At 38.5% G+C, this 19694-nt stretch overlaps 1 protein-coding gene across 1 annotated transcript; it reads left to right on the forward strand.

The window, feature by feature from the left end:
* Nucleotides 1-2040: 2040 nt before the first annotated feature.
* On the forward strand, nucleotides 2041-16651 carry agpat9l (1-acylglycerol-3-phosphate O-acyltransferase 9, like). Its single transcript, XM_047381769.1, has 14 exons — nucleotides 2041-2193; nucleotides 2579-2778; nucleotides 2881-2947; nucleotides 4499-4647; nucleotides 4762-4907; nucleotides 11081-11155; nucleotides 11255-11344; nucleotides 11623-11716; nucleotides 11814-11929; nucleotides 12192-12247; nucleotides 12445-12530; nucleotides 13812-13940; nucleotides 14185-14264; nucleotides 14467-16651. Exons 2-14 carry the CDS (start codon nucleotides 2635-2637, stop codon nucleotides 14573-14575), a joined length of 1341 nt encoding a protein of 446 aa, XP_047237725.1. The 5' UTR covers nucleotides 2041-2193; nucleotides 2579-2634; the 3' UTR covers nucleotides 14576-16651.
* Nucleotides 16652-19694: the final 3043 nt, after the last annotated feature.

Below are 19694 nucleotides of genomic sequence, written 5' to 3' on the forward strand. Positions count from 1 at the left end.
ACATCAGTTCTCTGGCAAACTATTCACATTGACAACATGGACATTAGACTGGGAATTGGTGCTTTTGGCAGTGTGGGCAGGTGCCTGTTAGGACATTTCTTACTTTCTGTCTAGTTCAGGAGTTGCTTAACAAGTGGACATTTGCTTAACAAATTTACTTTGTTTCACAATCCTCTCAAGGCTGTGGTTATCTCTGTTTCTTGTGCACGTTTTGCTACCAAATGTTTTTCCTACCACTAAACTTTCCTCTCCTGTGCTTGAATACAGCACTCTGTGTACAAACAGCTTTTTTCACATGAAGGCTGTTAATCAGTCAGCTGCATAACTGTCTTTTAGCAGTCTTCCGTATGACTGTATAGGCCATAACATAATATTTCTGTCCTAAAAATACTTTTTGTAACATTCTAGTTTTCAAATAAACAACATTTTGGGTTTTCATTATTTTTAAGCAGAACTGCCCTTATGTATGAGAGTGTTTGTGCATGGTTGTTCCTGTATGTCTCTTTGTTGCACTATATTGATCTGTTCAGGGTGCACCCTGCCTCTTGCCTAATGACTGCTGGAGATAAGCTCCATCCCCCCAGCAAGAACAAGCATGTGGAGACAATGGAAGGATGGATGAATTGACAAATAAGTCTGTAATGAATTCATAATAACACAGGAGTTTAACTTCATTCATTCATTCATCTTCTATACCACTTATTCCATAGTGGTTCATGGGGGAGCTGATGCGTATCTCCAGCAGTCTATGGGCGAGAGGCAGGGTACACCCTGGACAGGTCGCCAGTCCATCACGGGACAACACAGGCACACACAGAATAAACAACCACGCACACACACACTCATTCACACCTAAGAGCAATTTAGAAAGACCAATTAACCTAACAGTCTTGTCTTTGGTCAGTGGGAGGAAGCAGGAGTACCTGGTGAGAACCCACGCATGTACGGGGAGAACATGCAAACTCCATTCAGAAAGACTTCTGGCCGGGAGTCAAACCCAGGAAAGTCGAACCCACTGTTGTTGCACTGCTGTGCAACAGTGCTACCAACTGCGCTACTGTGCAGCCCATGAATTTAAATACTAAAAAAAACATTTGGAGGATATTGTAATTAACTGAGTTGTATATTCTACAAACCCAATTCCAATGCAGTTGGGATGTTGTAAAAACGTAAATCAAAACTGAATACAATGACATGTGAATCCTGTTTAACCTATATGCAACTAATAAACTACAAAGACAAGATTTTTTATGTTCAAATTAATAAAGTTTTGTTTTTTTGGGTTTTTTTTTGTTGCAAATATTCCCTCATTTTAAATTTGATGCTTGCAACACTTTCCAAAAAAGCTGGGTCAGGAGCATGTTTACCACTACATCACCTTTCCTTTTACAAGACTCAGTAAGTGTTTGGGAACTGAGGACACTAAATTGTTGAAGCTTTGTAAATAGATTTCTTTCCCATTCTTGCTTGGTGTACAATTTCAGTCTCAACAGTCCGGGGTGTCCAGGGTCTCTGTTGTCATATTTTGATTTTCATAATGCTCCACACATTTCAATGGGAGACATGTCTGGACTGCAGGCGGGCCAGTCTGGTACTTGCACTCTTTTCCTACGAAGCCACGCTGTTGTAAGACATGCAGAATGTGGCAGAGGTCCCTGAAAAAGACGTGGCTTGGATGGCAGCATGTTGGTCCAAAACCTTTATGTTCTTTCAGCATTAATGTTGCCTTCATAAATGTGCAACTTACCCATGCCATGGACACTAACACAACCCATACCATCACAGATGCTGGCTTTTGAACTTTGCCTTGATAACAATCGTATAGTTCTTTTTCCCTTTGGCTCGGGGGACACGACGTCCATAATTTTCAAAAACAGTCTGAAATGTGGACTCGTTAGACCACTTTTCAACTTTGGTCAGTCCATGTCAGATGAGCCCGGGCCCAGAGAAACCAGCAGTGTTGATGAAGGTATGGACTGTAGATGATGAAATCCGTTCAGTGTTGTTACATTTGTATTGTGACCGCTTCTAGGATCGCTGGAAATCATCTGGTTCATGCCTCTAGCTGAACACTTGAAGGCGCTGTTTGCCCCGGAATTCTTGGACTTGGTTTGAGTCGTTAATGGGCGTGTTTACTCCGTGTGTGTTGCTCAGTCCTCACAGCCAGACGGGACATGGAGTAAAGTTTGGCACGTAAGTTGAGCTATTGTAATCTGAGAACTTTTGACGCTGGTGATTTCAGAAAACTAAAGCCATGGATGATTTAATATTGTAGTCTAACTTTCAGATCGCTCTCTGTCTGGTTAGTCGTTGATCTATTTCTGTAGACACGGAGATTACATGTGATTGATATGGTGACTTGAGTAGGTCTGTGTCACCTATTATAAGTGACCTTTTGCTATTTGTAACTTAAAATAATCGCCTCCCGTATTAGTTTGTGGTTTTCAAGCTCATTTCCTGTTTCTAATGCCCTCTCATGTGTTTCACCCAGTAGATAAATGTTAACAAATGTTAATTGTTTACACGGGATGGACCAAAAGTACATATTAACATTTGTTCTTTTCCTACTCTCCAATAGTAAACACGCTGTGTCTGAGCCACAGGACCGGTGAACCCAAGGGACAAACGTAAACGATGGAGGATTTCTGGGATGGGGTCCTTTGGGCCATAAAGATTTGGCTCTACCTCATTATCAGCCTCATCATGATCCCAGCCATGTTTGGATTTTCTCTGGGCATCTCCGAGACCTATATGAACATTCTGGTGCAGACCTTAGAGGTACGTTCACACGAAGGCGCATGCTTAAAATTATCCAGGCAATCTGATTCTCTCACTGTTAAAACGTGACCGTAAATGTCTTCTGTGTGACCTCCACCACAGTGGGCCACTCTGAACATACAGCAAGCAAATGCAGAAGAAGAAAAAGTTAATGCTTCTGCATCTAATGGTGAGTACACACCCATATGAGACTGTCCATGTTACTGATTGTGAAACATTAAAAGCAGATTCAGGGACACACTTGTCTTTGCTGCCATAATGGATTTCTGTATTGCAAGTCGAGACAGGCATGTTGCAATAACATGGAAGTTCATTCACTAGCAAAATAAGGCAGTATGTTTGTACATTCTTACAAAAATCTTTTAAAGTATTAAGCTCTTTACATTGTCAATTTAAAATATGGTGTTTTGGCACATGTAAAGATCCAAGCACCATGACTCAGTAAATGTAGAAAGATTCACATTATGGAGCAAGGTGAAGTTGCTCTGTGAATTACTGCCTACAGTATCTCAAAAGACTATTACTCAACTCCTTATCTGACACCAAGTTGCAGGGGGTCATATTCCCTACAGCAACATATAAATGCAATAGATCTGTCCGCAAAAACTACTTTTTAGACCTCAGCGAAGTCCAATGTGTGGCTCTGCTACCTTGTTAAATCTAGGTAAGGATTGCTGAATTAAAAAGGATTCAACACCGACACGTTTAAAATGTTTGGAACAAACACAGACTTTGGTAGTTAAGGTTTTGGACTTTGAAGCTGTGTTGTCAGGCTAACTGCTCCAAGATCTTTCAGATCGAAAGATGGATAACTTTTACTGCCTGACTGTGAGCTTCAGTCATTAAAGGAAATACTGCTTTACTTGATAGTTTATTTGAAATTAACTGGTTATACCTCTAAGAGAAAATACTAATTTAAGCTATTTTCCAACAGAAAGTATTATTTAGTGCCTCCGTAAACCATTTTCTCCTTGCTTGGTAAAGTTATGCAGACGTGGTTTTTTTTTTCAGTGCTTATCTTAAATAAATTTGGTAGTTTGGTAGTAATTTGTTTTCAAGATATTACCAAGCGGTGTATTTCTTTCACCGCCATTGACAATAGAAGCTGAAGAAAAATTTTGTTCAAGCTGATAGCATCACAAGAGACACAAGAAAAAAGCTGAATTTCCCTAAAATCCACGCATTGTTCAAACAAAGGGCTCAGGGTTTTTGCTGCACTTGTGCAGAATGCAGCTAAACACCTTTGTCAGGGGAATTTCAGTAAAGAACATGCAAATAAGATGAAGAAAACAAGAAAAATACAAATAGCTGTCATAGACTCTGACCAGTTGCCTTATGTGATATCACCAGAAACATCTGCAAATGGAAATGTATTCTTGAAAAGATACATTTTATCGTGATTGAAAGATTTACATTAAATCAGTAAAATAAATAGAAAAACTATAGGTAAAAAACTATATCTGAATGGAGGTTTGACTGATCTTTCTGAACAATCTGGTTTGTACTTTTTAATAAAGATAGAATTTTAATTAATAGTTTCAAAAAGTATTTTTAAATACATTTTTGTCTTTTTATTTTCCTCAAATTATTTGGTTTGCTTTTCCAATCAGTATATTTTACCAGGATAATCAGAGATATGGAGAGGCATTCGTCCAGATTCCTATCAGTTGATTGAGTTTGACTTTGACTCTTACTTTAACTGTGTTTGTTTCTGTGGCAGGACTCATTCAAAGAGAAAACCGCTCTATGGAGAAAGAGTTGGAGGAGCTCAGACGCAGTAGACCCAAACCGCCAGTAGGAGGCGACTTCACATTTAGTGACTGTTTCTATTTCACTAGAAGGGGAATTGAGAGTATTGTAGACGATGAGGTACCTTTGACCTTTTACTTATTGGATTTAAATCTAAAAGTAATTTTTTTTGTCCATGTAGGTTTCAGTTTTATTTATTTATTTTTTTTAATTTTTCTCTGTTTTAAAATGAAGGTAACCCAACGGTTCACCTCCGAGGAGCTTGTATCTTGGAATCTACTGACTCGCACCAACAATGACTTCCAGTACATCAGTCTGAAGATGACACTGGTCTATGGCCTTGGTATCTTTGTGCGCTACTGCATCCTTGCCCCACTTAGGTAAACAAATACTTTGCATGTCCTGCTGACAGCAAAATCAAACTTTTAGTCTTTTGTAGAGAAAGAAAGGAAAATTAAGTCAAAGGTTGTCAAAGAGGTTTTCAAACTTAATATGTGAATATCTAACATTCTTTGTTCTAGTGAGAAAGAAATGTTGGACCTTCATAGCCAGACTTACTGAGACCAACAGAAACTTTGTCATAACTGTTGCTGCTTGAGATGTTTTAATGGTTTATATATACGTTCACTAATAACGGCCCCAAGCTATCAGTAATAATATGATGCTTCGTCATGCTGAAAAACCATTGCATTGTGTAAGGTAAGTCTTGAAAGATGTTTTAATCATAGCAATATTTTTAGGCAACATATGAGCGAGCCTACTTTCTTGAATGAGAGGCGATTCCACTCATTATTGGTCTCAGGATCCTTTGCTGTTTGCATGACACAGAACTCATCGTAGCATTCACCTTATCTTTTCTGGACAACTCTTTTTCCATATTTCCCAAACAGTCTGAAGATGGCTTCGTCAGAGAAAAGCAGTTTACCCCAGTCCTCTGCATTCCAGTTCTGATATTGCAGAATGTCAGTTTGTCCTTTATGGATTTTTTTGCCTTTCTTGACACCAGACCTACTGGTCCTTCTCAAAATATTAGCATATTGTGATAAAGTTCATTATTTTCCAGAATGTCATGATGAAAATTTAACATTCATATATTTTAGATTCATTGCACACTAACTGGAATATTTCAGGTCTTTTATTGTCTTAATACGGATGATTTTGGCATACAGCTCATGAAAACCCAAAATTCCTATCTCACAAAATTAGCATATCATTAAAAGGGTCTCTAAACGAGGTATGAACCTAATCATCTGAATCAACGAGTTAACTCTAAACACCTGCAAAAGATTCCTGAGGCCTTTAAAACTCCCAGCCTGGTTCATCACTCAAAACCCCAATCATGGGTAAGACTGCCGACCTGACTGCTGTCCAGAAGGCCACTATTGACACCCTCAAGCAAGAGGGTAAGACACAGAAAGAAATTTCTGAACGAATAGGCTGTTCCCAGAGTGCTGTATCAAGGCACCTCAGTGGGAAGTCTGTGGGAAGGAAAAAGTGTGGCAGAAAACGCTGCACAACGAGAAGAGGTGACAGGACCCTGAGGAAGATTGTGGAGAAGGGCCGATTCCAGACCTTGGGGGACCTGCGGAAGCAGTGGACTGAGTCTGGAGTAGAAACATCCAGAGCCACCGTGCACAGGCGTGTGCAGGAAATGGGCTACAGGTGCCGCATTCCCCAGACCTGGGCTACAGAGAAGCAGCACTGGACTGTTGCTCAGTGGTCCAAAGTACTTTTTTCGGATGAAAGCAAATTCTGCATGTCATTCAGAAATCAAGGTGCCAGAGTCTGGAGGAAGACTGGGGAGAAGGAAATGCCAAAATGCCAGAAGTCCAGTGTCAAGTACCCACAGTCAGTGATGGTCCGGGGTGCCGTGTCAGCTGCTGGTGTTGGTCCACTGTGTTTTATCAAGGGCAGGGTCAATGCAGCTAGCTATCAGGAGATTTTGGAGCACTTCATGCTTCCATCTGCTGAAAAGCCTTATGGAGATGAAGATTTCATTTTTCAGCACGACCTGGCACCTGCTCACAGTGCCAAAACCACTGGTAAATAGTTTACTGACCATGGTATCACTGTGCTCAATTGGCCTGCCAACTCTTCTGACCTGAACCCCATAGGGAATCTGTGGGATATTGTGAAGAGAACATTGAGAGACTCAAGACCCAACACTCTGGATGAGCTAAAGGCCGCTATCGAAGCATCCTGGGCCTCCATAAGACCTCAGCAGTGCCACAGGCTGATTGCCTCCATGCCACGCCGCATTGAAGCAGTCATTTCTGCCAAAGGATTCCCGACCAAGTATTGAGTGCATAACTGTACATGATTATTTGAAGGTTGACGTTTTTTGTATTAAAAACACTTTTCTTTTATTGGTCGGATGAAATATGCTAATTTTGTGAGATAGGAATTTTGGGTTTTCATGAGCTGTATGCCAAAATCATCCATATTAAGACAATAAAAGACCTGAAATATTTCAGTTAGTGTGCAATGAATCTAAAATATAGGAATGTTAAATTTTCACCATGACATTATGGAAAATAATGAACTTTATCACAATATGCTAATATTTTGAGAAGGACCTGTACATCTTGAAGTCTCCGCCTCACTGTGATCATAGAAAGGATCCACATGTCCGTAGCCATTCCTGAGCAAGCTCTATATTAGTGGCAACCAGGTCCCTTGGCTGAATCATCTTTAGGAGCTTTCTTCACAGTCACCGAAATTCTCTTCTTGAAGTTCTTAAGAATTGTTGATTTTTTGTTTGTTTGTTTGTTTTGTTTGGATCTTACTAGCAGCAATATCTTTGACTGTGAAGCCCTTCTGACTCCAAGAGATGATACCAGCACATGTTTCCTCTCAGGTGGACAAAAGAATGATAATTTCAGGCACCACTCCCTGTTATGGCAACCACTCCACTCTTTTAATTCAGACTGATTTCTGGTATCAGCTGTTCTGTCATTGTTATCACTTTGCCCTATTGATAACATCATTCTAGTGACCTTGCAGACAGGGCTAAAACACGGTGCAAATTTTATTTTTTTGGCGGAGATCATTGCAGTTGGTGGCATTTTTGAATGTATGATCTAATCCCTCTTCCTAGCAACAAACGGCCACTATCAACACTGAAACAGTAAAGCTTGTGCATAACAATATTTATTTCACTCTCAAAAGTTTGGCTTTAATTGTATTTTCATTAGAAGTCTCTTTTTCTCAGAGGGCTTATTATTTCAAACGTTTTGTCATTAAAAGTACATTAAAATGAAATTTATTTTTTAAACTTTCTATGGCTTTATGAGGTCATAACATTAAAAAGATATGTCCTAACCAGGTCTAGAAAGTAGTTAAACACAACTTCAGAGGTAGATTATGGACCAAAATAATCTAAATGCATTAGAATGTGTGATTACTTGTATAAAAGCAGACCAGCAGATTCCTGGTCCAACTCACAGTCAAGTGCACACAATGCAAAGCTGGAGAGCAAGCAAAAATGTTCCCTATGTTAATAAATCATGGCTGGACAACAGTTGGATTTTCAGATGCAGTAAGATGTTTGCATACATTTCTCATGAATGCCATGTTAATTTGTTTTTTTTTTATAATTTATTTGGCATTGAAGAATTTTACAAGACACAATTTCAATGAATGGCTAAAACAGGAATTGGAAATACACTTTGAATTTATTTTGGATTTTTGCTTATTAACATGGGGTCAAAGGTATAAATACAAGCTCAAATATACTGGTCCTTCTCAAAATATTAGCATATTGTGATAAAGTTCATTATTTTCCATAATGTCATGATGAAAATTTAACATTCATATATTTTAGATACATTGCACACTAACTGAAATATTTCAGGTCTTTTATTGTCTTAATACGGATGATTTTGGCATACAGCTCATGAAAACCCAAAATTCCTATCTCACAAAATTAGCATATCATTAAAAGGGTCTCTAAACGAGCTATGAACCTAATCATCTGAATCAACGAGTTAACTCTAAACACCTGCAAAAGATTCCTGGGGCCTTTAAAACTCCCAGCCTGGTTCATCACTCAAAACCCCAATCATGGGTAAGACTGCCGACCTGACTGCTGTCCAGAAGGCCACTATTGACACCCTCAAGCAAGAGGGTAAGACACAGAAAGAAATTTCTGTACGAATAGGCTGTTCCCAGAGTGCTGTATCAAGGCACCTCAGTGGGAAGTCTGTGGGAAGGAAAAAGTGTGGCAGAAAACGCTGCACAACGAGAAGAGGTGACCGGACCCTGAGGAAGATTGTGGAGAAGGGCCGATTCCAGACCTTGGGGGACCTGCGGAAGCAGTGGACTGAGTGTGGAGTAGAAACATCCAGAGCCACCGTGCACAGGCGTGTGCAGGAAATGGGCTACAGGTGCCGCGTTCCCCAGACCTGGGCTACAGAGAAGCAGCACTGGACTGTTGCTCAGTTGTCCAAAGTACTTTTTTCGGATGAAAGCAAATTCTGCATGTCATTCAGAAATCAAGGTGCCAGAGTCTGGAGGAAGACTGGGGAGAAGGAAATGCCAAAATGCCAGAAGTCCAGTGTCAAGTACCCACAGTCAGTGATGGTCTGGGGTGCCGTGTCAGCTGCTGGTGTTGGTCCACTGTGTTTTATCAAGGGCAGGATCAATGCAGCTAGCTATCAGGAGATTTTGGAGCACTTCATGCTTCCATCTGCTGAAAAGCTTTATGGAGATGAAGATTTCATTTTTCAGCACGACCTGGCACCTGCTCACAGTGCCAAAACCACTGGTACATGGTTTACTGACCATGGTATCACTGTGCTCAATTGGCCTGCCAACTCTCCTGACCTGAACCCCATAGAGAATCTGTGGGATATTGTGAAGAGAACGTTGAGAGACTCAAGACCCAACACTCTGGATGAGCTAAAGGCCGCTATCGAAGCATCCTGGGCCTCCATAAGACCTCAGCAGTGCCACAGGCTGATTGCCTCCATGCCACGCCGCATTGAAGCAGTAATTTCTGCCAAAGGATTCCCGACCAAGTATTGAGTGCATAACTGTACATGATTATTTGAAGGTTGACGTTTTTTGTATTAAAAACACTTTTTTTTTATTGGTCGGATGAAATATGCTAATTTTGTGAGATAGGAATTTTGGGTTTTCATGAGCTGTATGCCACAATCATCCGTATTAAGACAATAAAAGACCTGAAATATTTCAGTTAGTGTGCAATGAATCTAAAATATATGAATGTTTAATTTTCATCATGACATTATGGAAAATAATGAACTTTTTCACAATATGCTAATATTTTGAGAAGGACCTGTAAAAGAAACAAAAATGAACTCACTGTTATTTGGATGAATGACAGTCAGCAAGTTGCACATTAACCACATGCATTTTGTAGCCATCAGTGTGCTTCGTTCATAATTTTTGCTGGAAATTTGTTTGATCTTCTTGATATAGGTAATATAAATTAACTTGTTTACTGCCACAGGTCCAGATTTTAAGCCGTTTTTGGAAGTTTTCAAACGGGTGGAGGCCTTGGAAAGATTTCTGCAGAAGCTTAATATATCTACTCTAAAACTAGTTTTAATGTGTCAGTCATCTTCTACCGCTTATTCCATAGTGGGTCACAGGGGAGCTGGTGCCTATCTCCAGCAGTCTATGGGCAAGAGGCAGGGTACACCCTGGACAGGTCGCCAGTCCATCGCAGGGCAACACACAAACAACCATGCACACACTCATTCATACACCTAAGGGCAATTTAGAGAGACCAATTAACCTAACAGGCATGTCTTTGGACTGTGGGAGGAAGCTGGAGTACCTGGTGAGAACCCACACATGCACGGGGAGAACATGCAAACTCCATGCAGAAAGACCCCAGGGTGGGAATCGAACCCAGGACCTTCTTGCTGCAAGGCAACAGTGCTACCAACTGTGCCACTGTGCAGCCCAGTTTTAATGTGTGTTTAGTTTTATTGTCCTATTGGAAAACACAACTGTTTCCAAGTTTCAACTGTCCCGGTTGTTGATTTCTTGTGAAATTAAAGAATTCAGACAAGGTCTTCCTTGTTAATTATTCTATTCACTTTGCACAATGCAACAGTATTACTAGCAATAAAACAATCCCACTGCATGGTTATACCACCATCATGCTGCATAGTATTCTTAGGTTTGATTGTGCGGTTTGCTGAGAGATATTTAGTCAAATATTAATAGGAGTGTAGACATTTATTTAAGTGATTATGTAGAATTCTGACCTTGTATATAAGAAAGTTCACAAAAAGCTCAAACTTGTGCACCTAGTTTTTGTTTTTAAAATTTATTCAAGATTCATTTAGTATCATCATTCCAGCCTAAAAAAAAAAAGTTTCAAATACATCATTAACAGCCCAAAAGGAATAATACATTATGAACCAACGATGAGTGTTTGTAAACTTATCAGAACTCTACATCAGATAAGAATGGGTTTGATTGTGTTTTATAATCTCCTGGTACAAAAAAATGTCTCCTTCGGACCATACCTCTGTGGCTTTTTGCCTTTCTGACATTGACTGTGCTGATCTTTGTTTAGGATCACACTGGTCTGCATTGGCCTCACCTGGTTGGTAATTGGAACATCTGCAGTTGGATTTCTTCCAAATTGCAGGTGATCACAAAATCGGACTGGTTCAGAGATTGTTCCAGACAAAAGAAATTTCTTGCTCTTATATCTGCTTCCTGATTTCATCTAAACGTAAATTTTTAGGGTAAAGTTCTGGCTCAGTGAGAGGGTCCATGTCATGTGCTACAGGATCTGTGCTCGAGGACTATCTGCCACTATTTGCTACTATAACAGGTAAACTCTCATTACATGCTGTATTGCTGGGGTGCCAGCCCTCCAGAGCTACTATCCTGCAACTTGTAGATGCATCCCTTCTCCAAAACACCTGAATCAAATGGCTGAATCAGCCATTCAGCGGTTTGGTAATGAGTGTGTTGAAGAAGTGATAGATCTAAAAGTTGCAGGGTAGTAGCTCTCGATGACTGGAGCTGGGCACCCATGCTCTTATGGTATCAGCAGGAAGGTATATCCATTTTATTTAAACTTTGACATGAATTTTCCTGAAAATGCAGAGAAAATAAACCCAAAAAAGGAGGAATCTGTGTGGCCAATCACACCAGTCCTATAGACATCGTAATACTCTGCAACGACGGCTGTTATGCTATGGTGTGTGCAATATAAAACACTTTTCCAAATTGATTATATGCAATTTTCTTGAATTTTTGAAGTGTGCGTTTTTGACTGTCCGACTTGTATTTCTTAGGTGGGTCAGGTCCATGGAGGTCTGATGGGGATTGTACAGAGAGCCATGGTCAGGTCTTGCCCTCATGTCTGGTTTGAGAGGTCGGAGATGAAGGATCGCCATCTAGTGACCAAGAGGTCAGCTTTCACTTGCTTACTGGAACATAGTTGGACCCTGTATTTGCTTGTCTTTCTGTGATGTGTTGCCTTTCTGCTAGTTCTAGTTCTTAAATAGATTGGTCTTTTTCTAGCAGTAAGCATGACTTTTAGCACATATGTTAATTTTGAAGTGACTCAACAAGTTAGAAGCCCAAGACTATGTTTTGTTGCATTTATTTCAGATACATTTGTAAAATGTGTCTGTTTAGAGGTTTTACATGACCTTTTCTTTTGTTTCCAGGTTAAAGGACCATGTGAATGACAAGACAAAGCTTCCCATATTAATATTTCCTGAGGGTAAGTCTGACCAGGTTATTTAAGTCCATGGTTGATGTTTACACCTCCAGAGCAATTAATCACTGAGGTCTGTTATTTTAGCTCATGTATGAGAACTGACTGCTGAGTTGTGCAAAATGAATAGATATTGTATGTTAATTTGGGGAGGGTTCACTCAACAAATTTCCTTTCATCTCCTGCATGTCTGGTCTCTGAAGGAACCTGCATTAACAACACGTCTGTCATGATGTTTAAAAAGGGAAGTTTTGAAATTGGAGCAACAATATATCCTGTAGCCATCAAGGTACTTTACTGGTACATATTTCCAGTTTCTTATAAGAAATTTACAAACAGCCATCCTGGGTATGAATGTTATAACAGTCTAGGCCTTTTAACAATTTATTTAAGCTGTAAACCAAAACACCTTTAAACTGGTTTGATAAGGCATGTCAGTGTTAAGATTCTGAGAAACCTTCACCCTAACACATTCTACTAAGAGTGGTGTGATATCCCAAAAGAGTTACACATAAAGCTTGTTTATGGTAACAAAAAGTGTATGGTTTCTCTGCAACTTGTTGCGATACATTTAACAAAATATTAGTGGCTTTATTTGTTTTAGATAAGTTTTAGATACACTTTATCACTTGATGGGTCTCTTTATTTTCATAACTATTTACATTGTAGATTCTCACCAAAGACAACAAAACTGTGAATGAACACACATGGAATTATATAGTAAACAAAAAGTGTGATATAACTTGAAACATTTTTATATTTTAGATTCTTCAAAATAGCCGCCCTTTGCTTTGATTAGTGCTTTGCTCTCTTGGCATTCTCACCCTGAGCTTCATGAGGTGGTCACCTGAAATGGTTTTTCAAAGAGTCTTGAAAGAACTTCCCAGAGGTTCATTGAGAGACGGTCAAAGGTTAATATTTCAGTCATCACAGCAAAGGGCGGCTACTTTAAGGAATCTAAAATAAAAAACAGATTTAACATCTTAAGCCCTGATGGGTTTTAGAGCAATTTCTGTCTGAAATTACATAACGTAAATAAATCAAGTATAGCTTCACAGTTATAAGGTCTACGTTCAAATGTTTGGTACCTGTGTAAAGGTAAAATATAAAATAATATTTTTCAAGTGCAACCACTATTGCAACTGTTACTTTGATTTATTTGGCTGTGTTTGACCGACTTTTAGAGCCGACGGGTTTGTCGGGCTTAACAGGTTTTAAAGTTCTTTTACAATTTTATGTTTGCTACATAATTACATGTATTAATTCAGTTTTGAGGCCTTCAGTGAGAATCTACATACAATGTAAATGGTCATAATCATAAAGAAAACCATAAAATGACAAAGGCATTCTAAAACTGTCGACCGGTAGTGTAGATTAAAGAAAATCAACAATAAATAACTTGAGCACCCTATTATTGTTAAAAATCCTTAAATTTTGTATTATTAAACCACACTGTAAAAAGAACGGTGCAAATAAATGACAGAAAACCCCAAACTAATATAACATTCATGCCTATGATGAGTGCTTCTAGAGATGTTGGAGCTGTAACGGCTTGTCTGTCCGTTGTTAGTATGACCCAAAGTTTGGAGATGCTTTCTGGAACAGTTCCAAGTACAGCATGGTGAGCTACCTGCTGCGAATGATGACGAGCTGGGCTCTTGTCTGTAACGTCTGGTACCTGCCAGCCATGCACCAACAGGTTGGTTTCACAAGCTCATAGCCCACAAGAGCACACCATCTGCACATAGTGGGTCAATTTTTTGTCTCAGAAAAATATGGTACATATAGTTTTGAGTTTTCTCATGGCCGTAGCCAAAATTTACTTCACTCTTTTTTACTTAAGCTTGGTTTAACTAGATTTGACATTCTAAACAGATTTTTGAGATCTTCCTGGCAAATTAAGGATACCAAAGTTGAGTTTGTTCTTTCTTCTTAAATGTTAGGAGGGAGAGGATGCCGTTAACTTTGCCAACAGAGTGAAATCCGCCATAGCTCACCAAGGAGGGCTGGTAGACCTACAGTGGTAAGCTTTAACCTCTTTTCTTTTTAAATTAACTGTTAAGATTCCTAATAGATGAACACTTCAAAGTAAAACTCAGAATTCAAAGCTGTTTTGTAAAACAATGACACCTTTACCTCACAGAGTGTGGGCGTAAAAGAGATTAAACAGAGATTCAAATGGCAGAACTATGTTTAATGTGTTGAATTGTTTTGTGCTTCTGCAGGGACGGAGGTCTGAAGAGAGCGAAGGTGAAGGATATGTTTAAGGAGCAGCAGCAGAAGAAGTACAGCAGCATGGTGGTGGGAGATGACAGCAGCAGCAACAGTGACTAGTCCTCTAATTTGTTTGACAAGAACATATAACAGACAAATTTACTCCTTGGTTTTCACATTCTCGACATGGTAGGGAATGCCCAAATGCAACTGAGTGGAAACGAAGCGAGTAACAAAAGTGCAATATTGAAAGCTGTTAAAGCTGAAAAAAAAGGAAATACTCTGTTCTTGCAGCTGCTTATCTGTTATTGCATTCCGTTTTTGGACTGAAATGTATGGTTAAAGAAAGCTGACTTACAACTTTAGTTTACAAGCATATTAGCTGAGTGATTATGTAAGAGCCTAAAAATGTATTGTTTATTAGTTTTCATTGATAATCATGAGTAAAATAAAGTCATATAGTGTGATCTTTTATGATTTGAAGTGTCACAGAAACAGCGAAACGTTTCTGTGACACATTACTGCACTTTTCAAGTATTTGTTGCCTGAAATGGAAAATGATCCTCCTGATTATTTGTTCAGAGTAAAGACAAATTAGAGACAAAACAGATGCCAAAGTGTTTCACCTGAATTTACTGAGCATCAGGGCGAGAAGTTACACTTTCACAGTATAACGCACAGCATGGATGTTTCAGACATTTTTTCTCTTGATGATTTTCCTGAAATGTTGTCCTCACTGTTGTTTTTCTTAGTCATTTCCTCTTTAACACCTGAAAGCAAATTCAAGAAATATTTGTTGTTTTATATAAGGTCATGATGGGTGGTTAAAGCTTACAGGAACTTTGAAAGTTCTACAAACACCCTCAACGCCAATCCCCAAAGTTGCATCCTTTATGTAACCATCAACCAGATTTTTATGTGATTTCTGACTGTCCCTTGTAGCAAAAATGGTGGAGTTCATTTAGTACAGGCACAGGCCTGGCTTTCAGATGTAAAACATAAAAATTAAATTGGACTGAGGTCAGGGATTTGAGGAGGTCATTCCTGAAGCCTATTTTATCTATCACAAATAGAGTTTTGCCTATCGGTTGTGTCCAAATTTCAGCTGTCTGTTGATTTAAGATACAATTTCAGGATTTGGAGTTAGTCCTCCTCCTTTATTATTAGACCCACTTTGTAGTATGTACCGCAACCACTGGCAGCAAAGTTGTCCCACAGCATTATGCTACCACCACCATGCTCAGTAATCTGGTACATTGTTTTTCAGATCTAAAAGCCTCGCCTCGACAGCTCATTTTTCTTATCATTGTTGACAGTTTAAAGTTTGCTTTGTCAGACCATAAAACACTTCTTTAGCAAGCATTTAGCTTGTTGTGTCGACATGGACAGCTGAACATTTCCATTGAGCTTGAAGGGGTCCAAGGAAGGACCTCTGTCTTTGTCAGATCCCTCTCAGTCCATGTTGATGTTAATCTTGCTTTAGTTTGGACAGTGATACTCGTCTTCCAGCATCCACCAGTTTATGATCGGCTGAAGCCTTGATAGTTCGTGGATTGTTCCTGAATATCCTAATACATTTCATCTCATTTGATGGCACCAGTCTGGGTCAGATGGTTAAAACTTAGACAGAACTGTGTCTTCCAACAGGACAGTGATCCAAAACAGACATGAAAGCTGTTTTTAGAATTAAAAAAAGCAGCTAAGGGAATGAGCCCAACCTCAAACCTGGTAAGAATTTATGGACGATCCTTTAGCTGAGTCTGTTCCAGGAAAACAACCAATTTAAATCGAAACTACCAATTCTGCCATGAAGAGTGTCCAAATATTCAGCCAGAAATAGTAAGGTAGTTAGCATGTGTTTATATTGACTCTACACGTACAGTATAATTTTTATCCTATGTTAATTACAGGAAATCCAGACTAAATGTACACTTCTGCACTAAATTCTTGTTTTTGAAATGTAATACATTTGTTTTACTGTCAAACCATGGGGTAAAAAGAGCGGTTCAAATAAATTGTTAAAAGCCCCATATTGCATTGACGTGAAATTCAAGTCGATGTGTTCATGGAAACCTTTCGGCAGAACTCTGTGCAAATTGGATTTAAATGAAAGTGTCCTCACCATCATTCTTCAAATCAGTCAGACTTTTGCCACCCTGCATACTCTGTTAAATTAAAAAGGATACAATTAACAGACCTTGTGTATGTTTACTTGTAAAAGAGTAACTTAAGAGCCTCTTAATTATATCACTTACCTCTGAAATGTTCTTTTTCTCCAATTTGTTAAGCTCATGATACCTGTTTTAAGGAGATTTTATTTATTTATATATGTACATTCATGCATACATACAAATGACATTAAATTCACACCAGATCTTGGCAACAGTCCAGGTAATCCATCATAAAAGGAAATCAAAGCAAAGTAGTCAACAAATTAAGTTATGAGTAAAAATGTTGGCATGGCGCAGTGAATGAGTACTCGACACATAAAGAAAAGAATGTGCAAAAGGTTCGTAAAATTTCTGACATGCAATGAAAGTAATCAAAAAGTAATGCACATAATCACAATGGCTTATATACACACTCACTGCACAAGACTCCACCATAGAAGAAAAGCATGTTGAAGCTTGTTTAAAGTTTGCTACAGTTTGGACAGTGTAATACTGAGAAAATATAGTCTGGTCAGATGAGGACAGATTTGAGCTCTTTGGATGTCATTGAACACACCTTGTTTGGAGGAACCATGGTTCTGCACATTATCCAAGAAACATCATGCCAAAAGGGAAGTTTGCAGATGAATGGTATGGGATGCCCTAATGGTATGGGTGATCTTACAGCATATGTTTCAAGCAGACTTAAAATAACCGAAGGAAGGATGAATGGAAAAACTGTGAAGGGAAATTATTGATAAGAATCTGAGGATGAATTGAACTATTACAATAACTCAGTCAATTGCCTGACTTGTATTTAATAAAAATCAGTGGAACAAAATGAAGATCTGAGTGCAAATTCCAGAGCATTTAAGATTTGAAGGCAGTTTGTGTAATAAAATAGGTCAAAATCACACATGAACAATGTGACTAGTTTTTCCATACTGAATCCGACTCTTGAAGTTAATATTACCAAAAAAAGACTTTTGCACCAAGTGTTTAATATATTTCTTTAAGTGTGTTTTTTTAACCACATTTCTTACCCGAATGTTCGTTTGTGGACTAATTTGTTTAAATTTTTTTACTTGTTTTTTCTCGACATCTGGTGTGAGTTTTTTATCAGTGGTCCCATTAGAAATCTTTAAACTAAGAAAAATGTTGACACGTTCAATACTTATTTTATCGTCAGTATATAATGCAGAGTTCACATATAATACAGATGATTCCTTCCATTAATAATTAATTAATTAAGTATTTTTGAATTGAATGTTTTCGGAAAAAAACATTTTCTACAGATTTATAAGCCGGTTTAGTGACTCCCTCTACACACCTCTAATTGCAAACAAGCAGCTGCTGGCTAAATTAAAGTTGCAATGTTTAAATGTTACTCTTTTAATCTCTAAGCAAAAACAACATTTGAAGTTTGTGCACCTTAAGTTTAAAATCTTTGAAAGTTTATAGGATTATAAAATTATCTATCTGATTTCAGAAAAAGAAAAAAACATACAATGCTCAAAGATAGTTAACATATTTGTGCAAGACGTTTTCACAACAAAGTCAACAAAGCACTGAAAATTCAGTAGATCCTTTTTCTTATTTATTTTTTCATAACCTTATTCATTCTGGCTGATGAAATAATTCTCACCTTAGTAGATAGGATCCATGCTGATGGATAACTGGTAGTACTCTCACCCCATTTGGTGCCCATCTTTTGCTTGTATCCACTCCCACATCCACCCTGCCTGATGCTCCGGATGCAATGGGCATTTCTGGCAGCAGAACCACAGATGTTAGAAGTAAATAAGGAGAGGGGTGGTGGCGGTTGGGGGGTGGGGGATGACGATATAAAAGAAAAGCATTCCTTCTGTTGCTAAGTTATGAAAAGAGAAGCAGAAAATTGTGGTTGAGGTTGTGTGCTTCTGGAGCTGTTTTTTGTTAAATCCATGGTGACAGAATCCCTAAAAGGAAAGAAGAAAAAAAAAACAGAAGAGGCACCTCCAACTCTGAGGACCTTCAAATAGTTGCTCCTTTACTGAAGTTCTAAAGTTATTTGTATGTCAACAAGTAAAGTAGACATTTTAGTAAACATTTTAGAGAACTTATCAATTTTTATATGGATTCTGAACTTCTTCCGTGTTTTCAGATGAATCTTCTGCATTTTTTAATCCTCTGTTATGATGCGTAACCTTGGCAACAGGAGAAAAGAAGAAAAAAAAGGGTATTATAATTAGCACGAAGTAGGAAGTTTGGAATATTCCCTTTTCAATCCTCAAGGGGAATTTGACGTCTCTGGCACTTAAAATGGGAGATTTAATAAAGATGACAGGAAAAACTAGGAATACTGGAAATAAATGTTTTATTGTGAACTGAATGGATTGCGATTTTCCAAAAACTACTACTAATAATGTCCATCCTGGAAACATCACTATACAAATATACACCCTAAACAACTACTTGTTTGCTGAACGTTCTTGCTCATATTATCTTACACTGACTTAAAAAGTAGACATGTTAATTTGTTCTCTTCTTGTAGTGAAGCATTTGTTATCCTTAGCTAAGGTGCAACATTTTGATAAAGATTTTACAAAGACCTTCTCTGCTACATTTCTAAAGATGCTGTAGCACAAACCTGTAGCACAAACTTGAAGAAGTTAAAGCATTTTTGAGACCCGTCAGGTTCTATCACATAAATTATGTGTCGTTGAGCTGCATCCCCATAGCATATATTGCATATGTTTTGAAGTGTTAAAAATGTTCAGTGCTACTATGTAAGAATAGGTCAGTTCTGTACTGTTTCTTTTTTTTTCCATTTCTCAATGATGTCCTGACCATCTTGGGCTGAAAGTTTAAAGCTCTGTTTACTATCTATATGAGCACCCTGGCGATGTCAAATAATTATTAGCTGTGCTATTCAGAAAATATAGCTAACTCTCCTGCCATGTCAGCTATTCCAAACATTAGGCGTGCTTAGGTAAATGAATCCTCAGTGGTGCAGACAGCATGTCTGCATAAGTGCTACAACCTTTGTGTAGCACTTCTGTCAGTTCTTTCTTCTTTTCTTTTTTTAACCGTGTCCTGTCCGGCAGAGT

The sequence above is a fragment of the Girardinichthys multiradiatus genome, chromosome 12, assembly GCF_021462225.1.
Source record: "Girardinichthys multiradiatus isolate DD_20200921_A chromosome 12, DD_fGirMul_XY1, whole genome shotgun sequence".
Lineage (NCBI taxonomy): Eukaryota > Metazoa > Chordata > Actinopteri > Cyprinodontiformes > Goodeidae > Girardinichthys > Girardinichthys multiradiatus.